Here is a 24,014-nt window from a genome sequence, read left to right on the forward strand (position 1 = left end):
AATATGAATGGTAGCGTAATTGATGTTTGAATTTGTTTCTTTCCACAGTTGTGTCTTATGTGTTAAGTGTTGAAAAATACGTACTCAACATTGTGACAAGTATCTTTTTTTTTACAGTGCTGATTTGTGGGATATAATGGTTGTAATCAGTTATATATTCAGTGAGTGATTGTGAACTTTTTAATTGCAGCATAAATACAAATTTCTGATTTTAATCTTCATGATACAGTAATTGATGAAATATGTAATGAGAAGATGATTGTGATCCTGTGAAGATTTGGGTTAGAACTGGTCTGGCAACCCATGCTTGTCTTCAGAGGCAACTTACTGGATCGGGATTGGGTGGTCAGGCTGGCTGACTTGTTAATGCTTCTTGAAACAAACAGAACAATGATTGTGTGGTGATCAAGAGTGAGTGAGTGAGTTGGGGCATACACCACTTTGAACAGTATTTCAGTTATAAGACGGCATGTCAGCTTGATGTGGGAGGAAGCTGGGAAGATCTGGGTTAGAATTCCAGGTGTTCTGAGTGACCGATGTAAGAGGCGACTAACGGGATCTGGTGGTCAGGCCCCCTGACTTGTTTGACACATGTCATCATATCACATTTGTGTATATGGATGCTCATGCTGTTGATCACTGGATTGTCTGGTCCAGACTGGATTGTTTACAGACCGGCGCCATATAGCTGGAATATTGGTGAGTGCGGCGTTAAACAACAACCAAACCAAGAATGTGGGAGGGCAGCCCCGACTGATGCGACTCTTTCTCGCTTACCTTGGACACACATTTAATGCTGATAAATCTGGAAGTTAGATGAAAGCAAAATGGATTTGAGCCCATGATCAGAGGTTCCTGGCATTTCCAAGGGGCATAACTGTGTACAGCAAATTGCCATGCCCAAGACAACTTAGTCACTTGTGTCCCATCATCAGTAAAATCATGAGGACAAACTTACTTACTTGTACAGTTTAATAAACTGTTAGGTTTCTTGTCTGATGTAAAGATTATTTTAAGTGCCTATATACAACATTGCTCAGTGGGGGAAACATATCTTGAAATTGGGACATCACTGAGCACACTCTGGTGCAGGGATGAATTATCGTGACATCACTGCCACAGGCTAATTTGCATATCACATGACCAGACTTTTCTCTTGTTTGTAAATAAACATACCGGTACTTATTATGAAATCAGATGAGAGCAGCCTTATGCGAACTTTTAGGTGCTACATGGGTACAATGTGTGAATCCCATTTCTGGTGTCCCCTGCCGTGATATTGCTGGACTGACTGACTGACTGAGTTTGGTTTTACGCCGCTTTTAGCAATATTCCAGCAATATCACGGCGGGGGACACCAGAAATGGGCTTCACTCATTGTACCCATGTGGGGATTCGAACCCAGGTCTTCGGTGTGATGAGCCAATGCTTTAACCACTAGACTACCCCACCGCCCCGATATTGCTGGAATACTGCTAAAAGCGGTTAAAACTCACTCACTCACTCACTCACATTTAGGTGCACTTAGTTAAGTAGATATTCTACTACAACTGCGATATTACCACTCTGTAGGTGGAGGTGGATTCATATTTATACATCAAATGGACCATATCGCTAGCTCTCCATAGTGAGAGTGACAGTATGTGGAAACAGCACAAAAGTACTCTGATCAAAATATAGTGTTTCACGTTTGAGGATATTTCCACAATGAAAGTAGATCATTCTATCGCAGATGTTTAGTTTGTGTAGGCTCATGAAACAGATGGAAAATAAATGCAGTTTGATGAATTGTCACATTGAGGCAGCTGCCTGTGGCAGAGACTCTATGCTGGCTGCATGGACCTCAGGATAGGAGAGTGAGTTACCTCATGGTCAGTTATCCAGTGTAACAATAACTAGTGCTTGCTCAAGGCTGAGCCAGTGTAACAATAACTGATGTAACTATGCATTGTATAAGGCAAAATATTATGGATGTCAACTTCTTCTTTATTGTATACACAACGGTTCTGGGCTATTCCTTGCCCCTTCGTCAGGTGAATGCTAAGTAACAAATATACAGGATATATATACTAGCAATGTACATGAAGCCATAGTGATTTTAAGCATGTATATACAATAAATAGGGATTATAAGATGAAAGAGAATATGTATTGTAGCTATGTTAGGGATGCCTACCCCCAGTCCTAGGGACTTAACAAAGTGCACACATCTGCACATGATGCAGATCGAAGCTGATCATGACAGCATATATCCAACTGTGGGCTAAAGAAGCATGCCCATTGAAATTTGTCTCGTCTTCAGGTGACAATCTTTGTTCTTGTGTAATTCTGTCATAGAAGAGTACACAAATGGGCCATATATTTTAATAGAAGGTTGTTGATATTTCATGATTTTGTCCAAAAGATAAAACAATTAAATTTAGCTGATTTCTTGTTTTTTGTTGTAAAAAATGTAGCTCAATATCCGTACATTAACAGATCGTAACTGAAACATATTTTATCCAGAGGTGAATAGCGTTGCTTTAGGTTTTCACTGTCTTCACTTTAGACAAACAGGATAGTGAGACAAGAATATAATGGCTGAACCCATCTACAGGTTACAGAAGGTAGGTGGCCTGTTAAACTTGATAAAGACATGTTTTCTTCCAGAAAGGAAGCTGGGAACTGCCAAATGTTTGTCCTTATCGTGATGCATGTGTCTGACTGGGTGAAGGGGAGGAAAACCATAGTGATGTCCAGAGTTGGTGTGATCCTTGACCTGCTAATTGGAACCAGCAGTTTGAGTGGATAGGGGATAGATAGCTCCTGACAGGGTTATTAGTCTGGTGCTTGCAATATGGGGATTTTCAGAGTTGAATCAGAACAGGTGGTTTGACCAATTTGTGCAGATCCTTGATTGTTTATGATCTCCTTTCCAAAGGACTGGGATTACTTTTGCTTTGTCAAAAGGTATTTTTACTGGATTGTTGTTTCAAGTTATTAAAATATTAAATTTAAGGTTTGAAATGCAGTCTTAAACAGTCAGCTCCAAAATACCAAATATCAGGCATGTAATTCACTTTCATGAACCAAATCTTTCATGTCAATATTTATATAGAAAGTTTCAGATGATTACTGTTTAACTTGTCAAATTACTCGTCATATTTACACTTGTGGATGATAAGAAGGTGCAGAAATGTACAGTACGCACAAACATGTTGAATGGATGCAGAAACAAATATGTATTTTTATCCTGAGGGATACACAATACTTTTCATTTTACCAACATTCTCAACAAGAAATATTATGTTCCTGTTATAAATGTAATTATAATATCTCACAGTGCAGAACGCAATTTCATTACTTTTCTTGTGAGGACCCTAGAAATTTCTAATTAGTTATCTCCTGGATCCATAGTTTTGTAAGGCAAGGGAAATCTGTGGGCGGTGTTTTATATTAAAGGCTGTAACTGTTTCAACATTTTGTAATTCTATTTTCAAGGATCAATTGTATCTCACATGTATTGAGACATGGAGTGTAGTGTTATAGTAAATCATCTTTCTGTGATGGTAGAGCTGATTTGTTCAAGTCTCTAAGGCAATATCTAGGAGTTCAAATTTCATATTCAGTGTATTCTAGATTGTAAAAATGATAATAAGATGTTGTTCCTATAAAAGATTGCCATCCTTGTTCTGCACGCTTTTCAAGGATTGTCTATTGTAAGGATACACTTGCTATACACAAATGGGAATTTATCATTCAGTATAGCTTTAGAAGAGTCTAACGATGGAATATTGGAATCGGTTCTACTTTCTGAGATTCGGTGCATTTGACCAAATTGATGGAGTCTCCATGGGGCTGTTTTCGTGCTGGAATATCCAGCCAATAAATCACCTCCCAGGAAAAACAGTTGATTGTGTAAACCTGATAAGAATGAAAACCTTGACAATTCTGTTGATTTAACTGAACATTCCAAATACTGGTCTCAAAGGAGATTTTCAGAGTCTAATTCTGAATATTATGATAATGGTTTTAGCTACACCTCACAGCACTGGAAATTGGAGGTTAAACACAATATTTATATTTAAACAAATCCTGGTAGCCCATCATGAAACAATTGCACGGATGAGTGAAGATTTCTGGTGACTTGAACTGTAACAAAACGTGGGTTAACAAGGAAAGAACAGCCATGTTTGTTTTTCTGTAGGAAATGATAATATTCTGGAAAAAAACATAGGAATTTCTCGTAAAGTGTTACGACTAGAACAATAATTAGATGTCACATGATACTCGTATTTTTCAGGATTCACAGTTGGATTCTTAATCAAATCTCTTGTGAATATAGTGACGGTAAAACCAGGAGTTTGTAAATCACATTTTTCCTCACTATAAGGGGAATAGAAAAGCAATTCTTTAGTGGAATTTTTTTTTCTGTTTAAGCGGTATACTTCCATCCTCTCTCTTCAGATTACTGTAGGCTCATATTCAGGAGTGAAACTGTTAATGTGGACAAGCGTTTCCATCATTGTGAGTGATGGACATATTGTTACCAAGATCGATAACTGATCGATCTTGAAAGCAAACAAAAGTAAAGGCCATAATGTCAATACCAGAAAACGACGTTAACAAGAGAACTAATGAATGATGATGTTTAGCAAATACATGTAAGTCATAAAGGCTCCAGTTTGGCATTAGGTAAATCTTCATTCTTCAGCTTTGTTCATATTTGTAAGAAATGATCTTTAATAAAAATCCAAGCTTCTTGTTTTTGAAAAAGCTTACTAAAGGCTTCAGTAAACCTGTTAGAAGTTTTTATGGGATGGAGAATATTTCCAAACTGATCTGTTTGATTGGCATTCTAGAAGTTGATGGATAATAGAGAAGAATAATACTTTATGGATAACAACTTCTTTATTTCTTATGATGCGACGTTTCGGTATAGCTTCTTGTTACCGTTGTCAAGCAAGAGTTTCCAAAGTGGACAAAAACAATGTCTGATGCTATCTCTTATTTTGACAGGTATCATATGTCCTCAGGTGTTTTCCAATGAACAGTTGCCTTGCCTTTGCATGTGTTTGTGATGATACCACTGTTGGCACAGGATACACTCTCCTTTTTATGAGTAAGAGGCAACTAACGAGATCAGGTGGTCAGGCGCGCTGTCTTGGTTGACATATCACCGCATCCCAATTGCGTAGATTGATACTCATGCTGTTGATCACTGGATTGTCTGATCCAGACTCGACTATTTACAGACTAACACCATATAGCTGGAATATTGCTGAGTGCAGCGTGAAACTAAATCTAAACTCCTTTTCATGAACACGTGGTATCATTACCATTTGATAGTGATTCATATGCTTATGATGTTGTCAGAAGCATACAATGAAGAGATTTCTTGTGATTATGGAAATGTCTTTGTTGCTTTTTTTCAATAAATCAAAGCATTGAAGTACATACAAAGATACTTACTGGTCAATCATTAGTTAACTTGATTTACGGGTCCAGATGTGAGTATGAAGCTACGTGTGAGAAGTAATGATGATTAAAAAGTGATAATGAAAGAAAAACGCACACCTGTTGTGAGGAAGATTATATGTTCCTGGAGAGCTCCCATGTGTTTGACATTGAGGAACAAAGTTGTTCTAATTGCCAGGATCTGATGAGCTCCTTCAGAGGGGGTGATTAATGTGGAATGTAGTAATTGGTTAACTACCTGGTTTAATTAATCTCCACAGCTGGGTGTATTCAGTGTGTGGCCATCTTTCACAGTAGATCATTTCTAACTGACACCTTTATGTCAGTTGTGCACGAAGAAGGTTTAGTTCACATGAATCACAGTAGTGTCCTTGAGAAAACCATTGATATATGGCTTACACTTCGATAGTGCCATAATTTAAGGGTTTGTCAGGAATCTGGCCTCAGATACAAGGCCGTACTTTTGATCCATCTTTATTATTTCAACATGATCTATAATCTATGTATTATGCAGATGTTTTAAGTAGCCCCTCCCTTTTCATTGTTAATGATAATTTTCCTTTTTTGAAATCCCTAGTCTTATTCAACAAAACGATTGAGGCTCCAACTTTAACATAGGGTTACAACAGTTGTAGTGTTACAATCACTTGTTGCTTAATGATACTCTGTGTTTAGTGTGTCTAAATGTCCATTTTCCATGTATTTTTCCAGTTTGCTTTTGTAAGAAAAAATTGATCGCAGACTTCTTAATAAATATCATCACAAAGATGACTTTAGAGCAACAGTATCCATGTCATCAAAAGTACTTGAATTTCCAACCCATACTAGGTTAGGCTAGAATAACATCAAGAGATGAACACATTTTCCAATAAAAACAGTTCTTCAATATATACTCTTAAAATAGAATAAAGAGGTGTTCAGGAACGTTCTTCATAATTCATCTAGACTTGCCACATATTCTAGACATTCATGGCCTGTATTGGGTATACTTGTGATGTAATCTGTATGACAGGTTACCTGCCTGTAACCTGGGATTGTTTGAAGATCCGCTCAGTTCAGTCATATTCTTAGTTTTGTACCTGTGTAGGTTTCACCATAGACTAACAACTAGTCTCTGAAATAAGCATATTTTACTGAAAAAAAGTTCATAGTAAAACAAAAATAAAATATAATGAAAAGGAGCCCTGAGACTTTCTTAAGCTGAGGAAATCTAGACTTGCCACATTTTCTAGACTTGTGTTGGCTCAAATTGTTGGATATATTTGCTTCAAGGTCTGTAAGACAGACTAGTTTCACCAGAGTGGTACCCTCTAATGCCTGCATCATTTCATGCTTTCCTCCCACAGCAAGCTAACATTCTGTGACATATCTGAAAAGACAGTTCCAAGTGGCATCAAGCCAAAGTCTCATTTCCAGACTTATTAAAGTCAGCCTCACTGTTTAAATTCCAAGTGAAACTCCACTCTGAGCTGGTCTCCTTCACTGATGCTTAGTCTCTGAATATATATAATTTTAAATTGAAAAGGAACCCTGAGTTGGGAGATTCAGAACCTGAGGAAATCTAGACTTGTTTCATTTAAGGCTTAATTAAGCATTGCAGAGAGGGCTGGGTGGAAGGGAAATAATGTGGTTCAGAGACAGAGACAAGACTACTGGTCTCCAAGCCATGCTATACCATGGATGTATGGTAATTCTATCCTAACAATTTGCATGTCAAGATAGGATGCCAGTCTTTCATAGGGACATCTTGTGTATGTTTTTACAAGATAGGAACTGTGATTAAAGTAAATATATCATTGCTCTGAGACTAGTTACCATCTGCTGGTCTACACCATTCAGGAGGTGTTGAAGAAAGTGTGTAGTTAATGGGAAATATTGAAGGATCAGGCTGGACCTAAATGATTTGTGTCTGAATATAGGTAATGATAATACAAGATAATTCCATTTTAAGTTGAAACAAGCCCCCATGAACTGAGAGGAACCTAAGGAGCTCTATATATACTTGCTTCGTAAAGAGTTTTTGAAATGTAGAGAGTGAGTGAGTGTGGTAGAGCTGTGTTGGGTATAACAGAAATGTAGAGAGTGAGTGAGTGTGGTAGAGCTGGGGGTGCTCTGTTAGGTATAACAGCAACACCTACAGACCAACATGTGACAACAGAGTGAGTGAGGGTGTTAGAGTTGTGTTGGTTATAACATCAACACCTACAGACCTGTATTAAACCACAGAGTGAGTGAGGGTGTTAGAGTGGTAGGTGCTGTATTGGGTATAACAGCAACACCTACAGACCAATATTAAACCATGGAGTGAGTGAGGGTGTTAGAGTGGTAGGTGCTGTATTGGGTATAACAGCAACACCTACAGACCAATATTAAACCATGGAGTGAGTGAGGGTGTTAGAGTGGTAGGTGCTGTATTGGGTATAACAGCAACGCCTACAGACCAGTATTAAACCACAGAGTGAGTGAGGGTGTTAGGGTTGTGTTGGTTATAACATCAACACCTACAGACTAATATTAAACCACAGAGTGAGTGAGGGTATTAGGGATTTAGGTGCTGTGTTTGGTATAACAGCAACACCTACAGACCACCATTAACAGAGGGAGTGAGGGTGTCCGACAATATGTTCATATGAAGGCAACAGACGTTTGGTGTTTGGGTCCTGTAAGTGAGACATTGTGTGGGTTTCAGTTATGTAGAGCAAGCTAGTTAACCACTCTTGGAACAAAAACACAAGTTTTAAATTTCACAATGATTTATGTATTTTGTAAATTACAAATGACAGTTTGCATCCGGCCGTATGTTTGAGATGGATTTTGAAGATGTTTTACTAAAGTGTACACTATAATCAATAGAGGGACTGGAACTGTGGATTACCAGTGTCAGCTCCAGCCTCTCTTGCAATAGACACTAGATTAGAGACTCCTGTGCATTCAGTGTCTTTATTGACTGGCTGGTTTGCCAAATGTAATGTTGCAGTGATCACTTGTTGAGGATTTAAGTGTAGTGGAGTGCTGTAGAATGAATCACATTGTTGGTTGATGTATATACGCTCTGGTATATATGAACTGGATGTGGAGGATGTCAGAGACATTAAGTGAGTGATTAAAACTGTCCTGATAAACAAACCTGTACAAGTGATGTCTCCACAGTTAGGTGGCAATCATACAAATATCAATGCATCAGTTATCGACGAATCTGACAAAATATTTTTTTCCTCACACACAATTATTACAGAACTACTACTTTTGCCTATAGTATATAAGATATCCTTGATATCTCGGTTGTTTGTTGTTTAACGTCACACTGGCAATATTCCAGCTTTATGGCAGCAGTCTGTGAATAAGCAAGTCTTGACCAGACAATCCAGTGAACAACAGCATGAGCATTGATCTATGTAATTGGGAACCGATGACATGTGTCAACCAAGTCAGCGAGCCTGACCACCCGATCCCGTTAGTTCGCCTGGTTCGACAAGCATGGGATACTAAAGATTGATAAATCACAATTTAAGTTGTACCTGTAGTAATCATCCCTAAATACAGGTATTAATTGATTATTTACAATGTTATGGATTCCATGAAATCTAGTCCTATATAATGTTCACTTTTCTCAAGTCAAACTGAAATAATGGCTTTGTTTAAGTTAGTTTTACAAACACTTATTGTGGGAAAATTATGGCTATCAAATCAGTTGAAAGAGAATACTAGTTTCATACCGTGCTTTGTCTGTTCAGAACATCAGCAAAACAGGCAACTCAGAAAACAATGAGGAATTACTGTCTGTTCTTTTCAAAATATTGTCACGATATGGCTGAAATATTGCGATGTGACGTTAAATATTAACTCACTCACTCTTTTCAAAACAGCTACAACATTTATATGCTTGTAGTTTTTTGGAAACATGGTGAATATTTGTGAATTTTGCCTAAACCTAAAACGGTATTCAAGCTCTAATGAAATACAGTTGGATGTCTCTGTGGAATACTTTGAGTGCATGATAAACAGTCTGTCTCTTTCTGTGAAGATGTCAATCTGTTTATTATGAAATATATTTCCAAATTTTTAAAATATGTGAAGAGGGATCAAGGCAATTTTTTACAAAGAATTTCATTTGCATACATGTTCAGCATGTATGGCTCCACGCTGTATATGGTATTCATCAGACAGTAAAGCAAGTTTTGTATTCAGCAAGCCAGCCAAGTGACATCAGTTTATCAAGTGATCCATCCTTGATGTAGAATAAATTATATGTATTTGAGGAAATACATATTCACAACCACTGAGTGAGTGAGTGAGCATTGTTTTACGCCACTTTTAGCAATATTCCAGCAATATCACTGTGGGGGACACCAGAAATGGGCTTCACACATTGTACCCATGTGGGGAATCGAACCCGGGTCTTTGTAAAACGAGTGAACGCTTTAACCATGAGGCTACCCCACCGTCCCCACAATCACGGAACACATTGCAACAGAAATTAGGGTTACATGAGTAACTATTGTCCCCTGCCAGTCTTTCTATACAAATTTGTTCATGCAAATATGTCTAATGATTAAAGGCAAACAAGATCACATTAATTTTGATTGAAATTTGATAAAGAATAAACATGAGTAAAACATTGATAATGGAAGAATTTGTCAATACTTTAACTTATTATCCCCCGCCGCGCGTTTAGCGGAGGATATAGTATTAGGCTCCTTCCTGCCGTACGAATTGGAATATCTTAAGAACAGATTCTTTTCATATTTGGTACCTAGGTTCATCACAGTAAAAGGAAGGTGCCAATTAGGTTTGGTGACCTTGACCTTCATTTCAAGGTCACAAGGGGACTTTAACGTTTTTCCTGCACGTTAAGCTATCTCAAGAACCATTCACTGGATTTTCTTCATAGTTAGTACCAAGCTTTATCTAGGGAAGGCGCATGTGATTTTGGTGACCTTCACCTAATTTTCAAGGTCATGGCGACACTTTGAAAATTTCAGCATGTTAACCTGCATGTTATGCTTGTCAAGAACTGTATCCTGGATTTTCTTCATATTTAACAAGCTTTATCTAGGGAAGGCGCAGGGCATTTTTGGTGACCTTCACTTTAATTTTCAAGGTCACAGTTTGAAGATTTCAGCATTTTACATGTTATTTGTCACACGATACCTCAAGAGCTTCATCCATCCAGGGAAGGCGCAGGGCCCAGTCAATTTTGGTGACCTTCACTTAATTTTCAAGGTCACAGAGACACTTTGAAGATTTCAGCATATTAACCTACATGTTATGCTTGTCAGCACGATACCTCAAGAGCCATTCACTGGAGTTTCTTTTTATTTGACACCAAGCTTCATCCAGGGAAGGCGCAGGGCCCAGTCAATTTTGGTGACCTTCACTTAATTTTCAAGGTCAGAGAGACACTTTGAAGATTTCAGCATGTTAATCGCATGTTAAGATAGTCATCAAGATATCGCAAAACATATTCACTGGATTTTCTTCATATTTGACACCAAGCTTCATCTAGGGAAGGCCCAGGGCCCAGTCAATTTTGGTGACCTTCACATAATTTTTAGGGTCACGACGACACTTTGAAGATTTCAGCATGTTAACCTGAATTGTCAGCAAGATATTTTAAGAACGGTTCCCTGGATTTTCTTCATAGACTTTCAAGACCTCCCTTGAATGTTTTTCAATAAGCAATTTCTTTAGTACTAATTTTGCATATTTATTTCATACACTATGACATTCATGTCAAGGTCAAAGTCAGTGTTGAAGATATCAAGAGAGGTTGACTGGTCATGTTTTTGTTGACATTTAACTTCATCTTTAACTTTCATTACTTTATAAGTTTGATTTGATAATTTGCGGCGGGGGATTATGTCACCTTAGTGACAATGCTTGTTTTTCCATGAAACAGTTTATATTCTGAAACTAAAACCAACTTAATAATTAACCAGAACAGATATTAACCGGAACACATTCTTGTTTGTACTTTGGAGGAATTTGTGTTGGGTTATAGTCCAACAAGGAAACATTGTCTAGTGGTGATCTCATACACATGCTTCATGTTATAGTAGACACATGACCTTGTGGATCTCGGTGAGACTGTACCGCTACCAGCTGGGGAAAACACTGTTATATATACTGCATACCTTACCTGACCATCCAGCTGATACAATCAGGTCATGGAATTTTCATGTAACATATATAATATTAAAGACAGTTATGGTTTACATTTGAAACATATCAAAGACTGCTTCTACGATAAACTGTAAAATGTTGGTCTCACAATTCAAATGTAAAACCTCTAAGCAGGTCTTATAGTTTAGATGTAAAACCTCAGCTGTCATGTTCATGAAAGTAGTACTTGTCACAAAGATGAAGATCAGGGTTAGAATTGGCCTTCAGCCACCCATGCTTGTCTTAAGAGGTGACTAATGGGATGGTTAGGCACGCTGACTTGGTTGACACATGTCATTGTATCCCAACTGTGTATATCGATGCTCATGACGTTGATCACTGGATTGTCTGGTCCAGACGATTATTTACAGACCGCCGTCATATAGCTGGAATATTGCTGAGTGAGGCGTTAAACAACAAACAACCGAGATATCAAGGATAAATTATATACTATAGGCAAAAGTGGAAGTAGTTCTGTAATAATTGTGTGTGAGGAAAATATTATTTTTGTCATATTTGTCGATGACTGATGTGTTGATATTTGTATAATAAAAAAGAAGTATAATAATATTGCCACCTAACTGTGGAGACATCTAGACTAACATCTAGTCTCTGAAATGAACATAATTTACTGAAAAAAATGTTCATAGTAAAAACAAAAAATATAATGAAAAGGAGCCCTGAGACTTTCTTTATTGACCTGAAGCTGTGGAAATCTAGACTTGCCACATTTTCTAGACTTGCGTGGGCTTTCTTGGATATATTTGCTTCAGGGTCTGTACGAGAAACTAGAGATATCAGTACACTACCACATGTACAGTTTTGTTTATTAGGACAGTTTTTTCTGTTTTTGTCTATTGTTTGACTAAATTGCTCTTACCAATATACCACAACTAACTGTAAATATTTTGGTATGGACTATTCAATCAAGTGATTGACATCATGAGCATCAATGTATGTAATTGGGGTATGATGACATGCAGCAACCAAGTCAGCGAGCATGAATCCCCGATCCCATTAGTGACCTCTTGTGATCAGCATTGTCGCCTCTCAGGACAAACATAGATTGCTGAAGACCAAATCATGATAATAAGCTGTAATAACCATTCTGAGAGTGATTTCTTAAAAGAGCTTCATGTAAGCAGAGCTGCAAGTCATCCAGTGCATGTTTGGCTTGTAATTGTGTCATTACACACATTTCATATTCCCATGTCTTCAATTATTAACACAGATTAACCCCACAAAGAAGCGTCCTCATCGGACCACAGTCCTGAGGCACTGTGAGGATATCTGTACATAAATCCAAGCTTTGATTTGGGTCTGATTGAACTGATGTTCAGGCAGGTCTGTGATGACTAGTATGCTTCATGGTATCATTCTCGACTAGCTCTTAATTTGAGGGGATGAAGAGCCTGGAGTCCTGAAGCGAGCCAGACCCTACTGCCCAGGGAAACAGAAAGATCAGGGCATGCTAAACACAGATCACTGTGACGTCTGTAAAATGGTCGTTGGGGGTGAAAAAAGTAGCTTCAGCAGCTGCCATGGGATGATTGAGCAGCTTCATGTGTGAACTAGCCTTGTGGTTGGAGGGTTAATTTCTCTGCCTGTTGAGAGTTGTTAGCTGATGTTTAAAGTAGCCACATGGGTTTAATCGGCATCATTTCTCCCTCCACTAAGCAGAGAGGTGCCCCTCGGCCTGCTGCCAGGATGAGGATCATTGCTTGGAAGCGTGAGAAATCGTAGGAATTTTTCTGCTAATTTCTTTGAAAGTTCTCTTAGCTCTCTGAAGATTAACTTTTTGTCATAAATTGGAAACTTTTTATGTTTTGTTGGAATCCTGTGATATTTTTTGTTCTCAAATGTAGAAAAGTGAGAAAAAATGCTTATTGGTGATGTTTTGAGGAACCTTTGGTTTGTACTCACAGTGGTTAAAGTAGATATGTAGAGAGAAAATTACAGTGTTGTGATATTTTGTTGGTGGATGTAAACACATATAGTATTTGTGTATTAAGGATTTTATGGAACTTTAACATGAGGTTGAAATTAGGTATGTGGAGAGAACTTAAAGTTCTATTAGCTTTTTACCTGAGCAAAGTGCTAGTATATATCAAGATTTGACTGACAAAATTGATGTACATATTTTTGTTTTAAAGCCAAAATGTATCACTATTTGAGTGTCACTTTCCAAAGCTAAAACGAAAGCATGTTTTTTGCATTTGAAAATAATACAAAATATTTATGAATGTCATGCATTTATTTTATTTATGTATGACAGAATGCAGGAAGGGAACACTTTATGTTTACTTTACATATGGCTCACAGGCTTCTACATCCTGTTGTATGGGAAGTACTCTTTGTGTGTGTGATAGTGTTGAAGGGTTAAACAAGTCAGTGGTCACTCTTAGCTGTAGGCTGGATGTTGACAATAGGCTGTCAACTTTGACACACCTGGAGGTGGTTGGTCTGACTTTCTCACAGATCCACTTCACACATACAGGATGGTATTACTTGATTGTTACAAGTACATTGCTGTAATCAGAATTGTTTTGTCTAGCAACTTGTTATGTATTGCAGGCAGGTGTGGGTTGAGTGAGTGAGGATGGTTTACGCTGCTTTTAGCAATATTCCAGCAATATCATGCTGAAGGTTGAACAGAACAGAAATGAACCCAGGTGGGGAATCGAACTCGGGTCTTGCCTGACAAGCAAACACTTTAACCACTTGGCTACCCCACTGCCCCAGGTTTGGTTCTAGGTAAGATGGGGTGGGGGTGTATGCTAATGTCCTTAAATCTGCCATTCATTACAAATGTATGTCCATGTTTAAGTGACCTGTGAAGGTCCGGGTTAAAATAAGCCTTCAGTAACCCATGCTTGTCTCATCGGGTCTTGGTTGACACATGTCATTGGTTCCCAATATGCTCATGCTGTTGATCACTGGATTGTCTGGTCTGGACTCACTTATTTACAGACAGCCACCATATAGCTGGAATATTGCTGAGTGCGGCGTAAAACTAACTCACTCACTCACTCACTCATGTTAAAGTGGTGCTCCAAAAAGATATTTATTTTCATTACCCAACAAATTTCCATTCCACCTTCAAGTATATTTGTCAAATTATAAAATCCTTTTAGGAAAGTGTCAAATCTAAAGTAAAACATTAAAGTTGAAAAAACCTGTTTCTTTTCATTATGAAGTAAAGTTGATATTCCCCGACCGTCCACACAGCACTGTCATGTGTTGTGCTGCTCGGGTTCTAGGACACCGGCCTTGTAATGGTTTGAAAACTAAATCTACAGTAATAAATTTGTGCCAGCAAAAAATACTTGCTTGAATTACATGAAAATGGAAAATGGAATTTCCAAGAGAAACGTGTGACATTTACGCTGAGCAAATGTTTCTGTTGATGTGATAGAGGAGCACAGTGAAGCTTCGTGACGTGAAATATTGCTTTTTCGAATTAATTTGTGCAAAGTGCAATTTCAGCATCATGAAGATACTGTGTCACATGATTTATTAACCAGTACATGCTAATTTTCCTCTGTTAAATCATATATCAATCATCATGGTCCCTGGGACATTCATTCGTGATAAAATGTTTTTGGAATCCCAAAGAAAGTAATTCACCAGACAGTTCAGAACTTGCTTTGAAATTGATGAAAATATAAATAAGACGTTGGTGTCCCACTGGTGCCTGCTCACTGGACAAGGTCATCAGTGATGGTAGTTGTCATGGTTGGTCACCAAATGGCTAAGGGTGTAGAATTTCTTTAAACAAAAATGGGCATGTGTTCTCTGGTTCGATGTTTTGGTTGCCATTGGACGTGTCGACAATTTTCTGATACCCATATTTTTTGGGATGTGGTTTGTGGGTGGATGTTTTGGTAACCTTTGGCTTGTGTAGGAGTGAGTGAGTTTAGTTTCATGCCACATTTAGTAATATTCCAGCAATATTATGGCAGAGGACAACTGAAATGGCTTCACACAATGTAGCCATGTTGGAAATCAAACCCGAGTCTTCGATATGATGAGTGAGGCTTCTGTAGGCAATATTCTGATACACTTATATATGTGGCTTTCAAAGTTGTAAAACCATTATCTGGGCATGCCAAGGAGCTGGGTTTGATGTGTGAACCATCTCCTATAATATTCCCACAGGAATAGCGTTTAAAGCCAGTCTTGTCACTCACTCGTCCACTGGCTCCAATTTGCACATCATGGAAGTCCTCCTGCAGTAGGAGCAGACACTTCAGGTTAAATCTGCTGGTCAGATCGTCACCACTGATGGCCAACATGAAATAGTTTTGACACATAGTAGCCATTAGGCAGTGATAGAATCATTTGATCAGTAACTGGTTGAAAACATCACTGGTACTGGAGGTGCTGTGTTTTCCACTCGCTGTCTCAAGTAGGTCTGAACCACCTTCTCCCCATGCTGTGGGGGAGAGGGAGAGGGGGTAATAGACACCTTAATCTCCCCAGCTGATTCTTATCTTGTGTGATCATTGGCATCAAGTACTAATTTCAAAATCGGTATTATGACTACTTTCACTTTTTCAATAACTCATTCTAAGCCTTAAAGGAAGACAGGCTATGGTGCTGTCTTTTGCCAGTTTTTCGTTGAGGCTGGTAAAACAGTATCAACGTGTAGCTTATTTTTCATCCATTTGCTGAATTTGTTTGGTTATCTGATCAGGGAAAGTGACTTCAATTCTCAGGAGCCCTGGTAATGGGTTGGGTGGCACCAACCGATTAATCGCCTCCATAATTTGATTTCTTTCCTGGTGTCAAGACTTGTAACCAGGAGAGACATTACGTGGAGAAGAGTGTCAGTAATTCAGGCTGTTGTTTGTTTTTTCTTCGGATGTGAGAGTGTTGGAGACATAAAGCTATTAAAGAACAAACACCTGAGTTAGTCTTCCTTTCTTTTCCTAAGCTGTGTGTGGAGTTTCAGTTTGTGTGTGGGAGAAGTGACGATTGCGAGTAACAGCTTCCAGGAATCATATAATCGATGCCGCCATCCCACGTATTACTGTTACGATGGCACCAGAATAAAAAACAAAATACGGAATAATCAAATATCCCCATGGCGATATGTGTTGTCACAGAAACCTTTCTTCTCCAAAACAAAATAAACAGATTTGTTGCAATCACTTAATAGATCCCAGACAGATTTTATATTTATGGCAAAATTTGAGACTGTGACTATTTTAATAATATTTGGAATACTGTGTTTTTATTCTGATGTGCATCCCAGCTATTTAAAATGATGTGTTTGGAATGGCTTAGTAAGCGATATAAACGGAGATATATTCAATAAATTATTTTGATTGATTTTTTTGCAAAATATTCACAAAATGTAGTTCAGTTGGTAAAATGATTAAAATTTACAGAAAATTGTGGTTTATGCTTTAATGGATTACATGAAATTCTTGGCACTAATCAGCAAATGGTTTCCTTAGTAGATGAATTTTCTGATTCTTGAAAGAGTGGTGTCTGTACATTGATCACCTGATCCTTGAAAGAGTGGTGTCTGTACATTGATCACCTGATTCTTGAAAGAGTGGTGTCTGTACATTGATCACCTGATTCTTGAAAGAGTGGTGTCTGTACATTGATCACCTGATTCTTGAAAGAGTGGTGTCTGTACATTGATCACCTGATTCTTGAAAGAGTGGTGTCTGTACATTGATCACCTGATTCTTGAAAGAGTGGTGTCTGTACATTGATCACCTGATTCTTGAAAGAGTGGTGTCTGTACATTGATCACCTGATTCTTGAAAGAGTGGTGTCTGTACATTGATCACCTGACTTGGAATATGAATATGGGTTCTTATTTTGGGAGATTCTTTTAAGAAATCGTTGAAACTTCTTTATCAGAGATGACTGAGCTAAGTGTCTGCTATGTAAAACTAAATGGATTAGTGCTGGGTCTGGGAGGAACTTTGGGGGTGTTTCGGGATTCAGGATGTTGTCAACTGACTTGCGCCATACTTCAGACTCCTCACTGATCATTGATTTTTTTTAATGAGGGAGAAAATTACATCTCAAGTGTGTGGAGAGGACAAGTTTTTCTGCTTCGTGTTGAAGTGTGATCAGCCATCGCTGCCACAAACCCTTGAACATCCTAAATGATTTACCCTCTATCAAATGTTATGTATTCACTTGGGGAAAATGAGCAACTCTCTGTTGTAAGGTCTATGTATGAGTAAGGATCAATTCGTTGGATTCAGCTAGTCTCTTAACTGTATAATCGGCTTCTTTGAAATTAAAGAATTTCTCAGATCAATCCTAAAGAAATCTGAGTTAGGTCACTTGGGAAAAGGAAAAAGTTGATAACCTCATTTGTATAGCAGATACAATGTTGGGGATGAACAGTTGCCCCCAGGGCAATGATGTTTTCAACTGCCATTTAAATGGAAGCTTGATTCAACCCAGGTTTTAGAATGAGGAACATTTCTTTTAAACAAATACGATCATGTTCTTTGACTTGACTGTAATTTGTGACATGAATAGCTCTTGTTGTGACAAAGTTTCCGAGAGTGTTCCTGAGAGTGTTCCTGATCGATGATGAAGTGTCAGTCATAACCCCTGATATCTGATGAAGACCATATGGTTGGCTTCTTGATATAAATCCATATTTGACTGTGGCTTAGGTGTCCTGGTGATATCCATGTGCAGGCAGCTTGGATTGTTTCTGATGAGAGATGGGAAGCTTAAGATAACCGTTTACACAGTAAGAGGACACCATTGACAGGAAGGGAAGAACTCTGTGTAGGAGGGATTACATGCTGCCAGGATTGCACTGTCTCATTCCACGCTACAGGGGGTAGAGTGTGCAGTCAGTGGAAGTGGTATACGGAAGGTGTATATGGAGATGTAACGCTGGAGGTGACTGCAGTGTCTCAGTCCCTGCTGGTGATATGGTTGAGTGTAGTGTGTGCATTCAGTGAAGGTGGTATACAGACGGTGTATACGGAGATGTAACGCTGGAGGTTATAGCAGTTTCTCAGTTCCCGCTGGTGATACAGTTGGGGGTAGTGTGTGCCTTCAGTGTAGGTGGTATACGGAAGGTGTATACGGAGATGTAACGCTGGAGGTGATTATAGTGTCTCAGTCCCCCCACCGTTGATGTAGTCAGTGGAGGCGGTTTATGGAAATGTAGAGACGTAACACTGGAGATGATTACTGATAATGATGTCAGATCGGTGCAGAGGGTTATGTCAGGAGTTACTGCAACAGAACCTGATGGCTTTGTTTGACTCGCCAGCTGATAAGGTCAATTGTGATGTGATTAGCCTGGGGCTTGTACCAGGACAACTTGCTCCTAGCCTTCAGAGCTCATAGTGCCACAGGCTGGGGATATTTCTGGTTGTTGAGAAACTTGGAGCAAGTATATTTTCTGGATAAACTGGATGTGGATATCTTGTGGAAATATTAATTAAAACATGAGATATTTCAATCATGGAAGACAAACTTTTACATCATCATTGAACAAGAAGTTACCTTTCATGTTTTAAGCTTTCTTGATTGACAAGACATTTTACAGGTTTTCAGTAATTTGTCACAGAATATTCAATTATTCTTGAATGATTGGGTTCATTTTTTTGTTTCTTTTTACATAAAGATATATACATTGACTGTAAGTGTTGACTTGGGTGCACAGACACTGATGTGCATGGGAACGGTTGTGCATGACTGACTAGACAACTCACCCTGTGGCTGTGCAGCTCATGGCCTGATGCTGCTGATTAGAGGCGACAACATCAACAACAATGGTGTAACGCTCACTGTTAACGAGAACATGTGATACCTGTGTTTTTAATTAGAGGAAAGACTCACAGATGCTGTGTTGTGGAGATGTGGTTGTGTGAGGACTGTTTGCTGATGGTGAATACGCCGCTGCTGTCGATGTCTCATGTTGTCACTGAAACCGAAACCTGGAGTTAGAAACAATCAAGGAAGTGTTGTTTCTCTGATTCATGATGGACCAGAATAAGGTTGTCACAGGCTGTTATCAATCATGGGAACTGTCAGTATGAAAATATTTTCATGGATATCATGACACTATCTTTATTCAATGGTGCGGCAATTTTGAGATGTTCATTGTGACGTTTACCTGATGGACGTGATTAAACGTGTGTATTTTCACAAGTGATGTCAGCAATGAAATTTTTCTCCAGACTCTTGGACAAGGTACAGACGGAGCCAGTTCTACGGGAAGATGGCCGTCGCTTTGTTGTCTCGGTCACTAACCTCCTGGAGAAGCTTCTTGACTACAGGTAAGGCAATATTTCTATTTATGTGATTTATGTGATATAAAAAATGTAGTTGGGAACTCACTCATTCACACACTGCTCATTCACACACTCATCCACCTACCCAAATCCCACCCACTCACTCACTCACTCACTCACTCACTCACTCACTCACTCACTCACTCACTCACTCACTCACCTACTCACTCACTCACCCACCCACCCACACATCCACTCACTCACCCACCCACCCACCCACTCACTCACCCACACATCCACTCACTCACTCACTCACCCACACATCCACTCACTCACTCACCCACTCACTCACTTGCATATAGCCAACTAATTCACTTTAATTGTAATTCTTCACTCAACCAACTCAACCCCTGTAAGTTTTCCCATTTTACCAACTCATTTACTCACAGGCATTATAATGTTATAGGGACTAATTCTGGACAGCCATCATCCAAATATTTAAAAAGTAAAAACTATGTACTCAAAACATGTGAGACTTTATTGTTATTATTTATATGACGCTAATCTGTATTCTATGTAATCCTTATCACTTTCCGCATTGTACATTGACTTGTCAGGCAGTTAATTACTGTATATGACATTTATAACCTAATTGGTCACCCCCCTTGGCCGTGTCTGCCATCGCATCAACTGGTCAAGGAAGTGCTATTGTTTTTCTCTTTGTCCATTGTTGAGTCGTCGCCTGCCCATTGTTGTCAAACACTGTATATATACTTAGTATGCTCACATCTACACTGTGAAGGAGTACGAGTCCGGTATTCCGACTGTCTGTAGGGACGACCACGAGCAGAAGGAGAATGTCGCTCGTAGGAAACGCCCTGGGGTTGAGGAGGTACTCCGCTCACCACCTCTTTTATGCCTTGTGTATTTGTTTGTCATGTAACTAAAGAAGTTTGAGCTCAACGTATTCCTTCGTCTTGTCAACGTATTGTACGTACACTTCATCTTAAACATGAGCTAATTCCCAGTCGACGATATACGTACGACGCCAATAACACTAAGATCAAATCAACTCATTTACTCATCTCTTGCATTTGTTTATCACAGATTATTCCCCAATTTGCTGTCACTGTACATGATAGTGAATTACAAGATCTAGATCTATTCTGGAAACATTTTAAACCCCTGCAAGTCTCATGTCTGTAAGCTGACATAGTAGCACTGACAATGTCATTATTGTGTCTGTCTACACACTTGATCAAGCAGATTGCTGTAAGCCCGTGGGATTATGCCAGGGAATAGGACAAGATTATAGTCCTCTGGGGGACTGAACGGTCGTGATTGACAAAATTGTTCATTCTTGTTGACAAGGTATGGAACAGCAACACTTGCAATGGCTGAAATCGACTTGTCCCATTGATAGTTGTGCTGAGCTAAGATCAGTATTCATGGTCCTGCGTAATTCCTAGCGTGAACACAATATGTATAAGATGGGTTTATAGTGCTCTTTTAATGTCTTAGGAATTCCTTGGGGGTTTCCGTGCTGAGAAGGTTCCAAGTGTTATGAATTGTTAGTGGACAAATACAAATGTGAGACTGTAGGCTATATTGGCCTATATTGTGGGGTGCATTGTTCATCAATTCAGCTGTGCACTGAGATGTGCCATAGCGGTCGGCATATAGGACATGCATCCCATCGTCCCTAACACCCGGGTTCAGTTTGCCGTGTGGGTATCGTGTGGAACCCCTTTCTGGTGACATTGCTGGAATATTGCTAAAACTGCTGGCATAAATTGCTGTGCCAGGTAATCGCAGTCACACCCCTACATTAACCAAGACAACAGGCACTACAGATATTCAAATAGCTTCAGATTATTGGCTAAGGTGACAGACTGAAAAGGTAAAGGCCTATCTTTGACGTTTGTCATGTTTGGCTTTCCACAAACTGAAGAGGTCAAGGCATGTCTATGATGTTTGTCCTGTTTGTCTTTCCACAAACTAAAGAGGTCAAGGCCATGATGTTTGTCACATTTGGTGCTACCTGCACCCATTACGTTTCCTTCCACAATCTGCACACACACCATGATAAAGGTGAAACAAAACCCATGTTAAACCCAAGTCACTCACCAAAGTGTCTTTTATGTTTATTGACAAGTAGTCAGGCAAGTGTGTCAATGGTTTCCAATACTCTTTTAGTAAATAAACAGTTCATTTTAGCAGTTCATGCTGGTATAGACTTCCATCCAGTGAAGATGTTAATCTGTTTCCGACAGCTGTTTCAAGTTGCTGAATCTGATCGTGCAGAAGGAAGTGGGCACATTACACACATAATGGCCATAATTTGACCTTGTAATCAGCAGCAACTGTTTCTGTGATGTTGCAGCGTAATGTGGTCAGCCATTGCTGGAAGGAAGATCAGTTCCGTTGCTATCTCTGTAATGAAGTCTGAATGAGGGAGAACCAGATCTCTGACCCCAGTTTAAACATTCCCCAAAGCCATTCCTCCATCAGCTGTCATTATACTCATATACTTTACCCTTGACCTTGGTCTAGACTCAACTGTTGTATTGAAGTATTGGTAAACAAACAGGCACTTTCTACAAGAAACCTGCAGGTGCTAATTGTAGAACACATCCCATTGTTGCCAACACCCTTTGTCATCACTGATTTTCAGGAATTAATTCATATATATTAATGCTATTTTGCCTTTTTCACACTATGGAACTTTTGTTTCTGCAGATATATGAGACTATGTATGCTCATGATGGCACTCACACTAAAACCAAACTTAACAGATGTCTTCTTTGCTCTCAACTATGGATAATTTGTTGTACCTGCAATATCATCTTTATCGTACAGCTACTTTCAATACAAATAGACCTGTGAAGATCCAGGGTAGAATAGGTCTTCAGCAACCCATGCTTGCCACAAAAGGCGACTATGCTTGTCGTAAGAGGCGACTAACTTGGTTGACACATGTCATCGGTTCCCAATTGGGCAAATCGATGCTCATGCTGTTAATCACTGGATTGTCTGGTCCAGCCTCGATTATTTACAGACCGCCGCCATATAGCGGCATAAAACTAAACTCTCTCACTCAAAACAAATAAGGTGTTAAAATTTCCTTTTTGTACAGAAATAGAAACCAAGGTCACATCACAACATATTCTAAAATATTTTCCAGAAACATTTTTGAGTTACTGTAAACACCATTTATAGGACAATGTTACCTTCGATGAGGAAATGAAAAGTGAAACGTTTTAGTTCAGTGTGTTGGAAAAGCATGTGATGAGGTATCTATATTCACTGAACTATATTCAGGATATGTGTCAATCCTATTGTTTCATTTCCTGTTGGGGCGGTGGGGTAGCCTAGTGGTTAAAGCGTTGGCTCGTCACGCCGAAGACCCGGGTTCGAATCCCCACATGGGTACAATGTGTGAAGCCCATTTCTGGTGTCCCCTGCCGTGATGTTGCTGGAATATTGCTAAAAGCGGCGTAAAACCAAACTCAGTCAGTCAGTCAGTCATTTCCTGTTAAGTATAGATATACTTGGATGCACATAGTAACATCATGTGACTCGTGTTCCAGATGTAAAAAGTAATGTTGTGACAAAATTTTAGAATTGTAAATAATATTGTTATAGCCATTGCTCTAAACTGTAAATGGAAAATATTGTGATGTTAAAATGTCTATATGAAAAACTTCCTTTTGTGTGTAAATAATGGCTATATGTTAACTCGGTCATGTCGCTATACAGCTGAAATAATGCCATATAGACAAACTTTATGGATAATAACTTCTTTTATTTCATGAGTGTGGCCTCATGGTTAAAGCGTTCGCTCGTCAGACCCGGGTTCAATTCCACACATGGGTACAATGTGTGAAGCCATTTCTGGCCCCTGCTGTGATATTGCTGGAATATTCCTAAAGCGGTGTTAAACTAAACTCTCACTCACTCATGAGTGCAATGTTTGGGTACAGACTCTTGTACTGTAGTAAGCAGGAATGAGATAATGCCAATGCAATGAATGTTAACTCACTCACTCAAGTTTTGTACTTCCTGGTGGTTTCAAGACCTGGAGAGTTTGGTTGTAGTGAAAGATGGGGTCACCTTCTCAATCACCCAGATTGTTGTCTTGAATTACTCCAACCCCAAA

General features: G+C 39.0%; 1 protein-coding gene across 3 annotated transcripts in view; it reads left to right on the forward strand.

Moving 5' to 3' along the window:
• The window catches only part of LOC124258690 (dedicator of cytokinesis protein 3-like), a 150,582-nt gene that overhangs the window by 84,578 nt on the left and 41,990 nt on the right, over positions 1-24,014 (forward strand). For all 3 annotated transcript variants that reach the window (XM_046692763.1, XM_046692764.1, XM_046692766.1), the window contains exon 36: positions 19,802-19,900. In XM_046692763.1, coding sequence (XP_046548719.1) covers positions 19,802-19,900 — 99 coding nt within the window. The remainder of the gene's footprint in view (positions 1-19,801; positions 19,901-24,014) is intronic.

This window comes from Haliotis rubra, unplaced genomic scaffold, assembly GCF_003918875.1.
Source record: "Haliotis rubra isolate DU_JTF1 unplaced genomic scaffold, ASM391887v1 Scf7, whole genome shotgun sequence".
NCBI lineage: Eukaryota > Metazoa > Mollusca > Gastropoda > Lepetellida > Haliotidae > Haliotis > Haliotis rubra.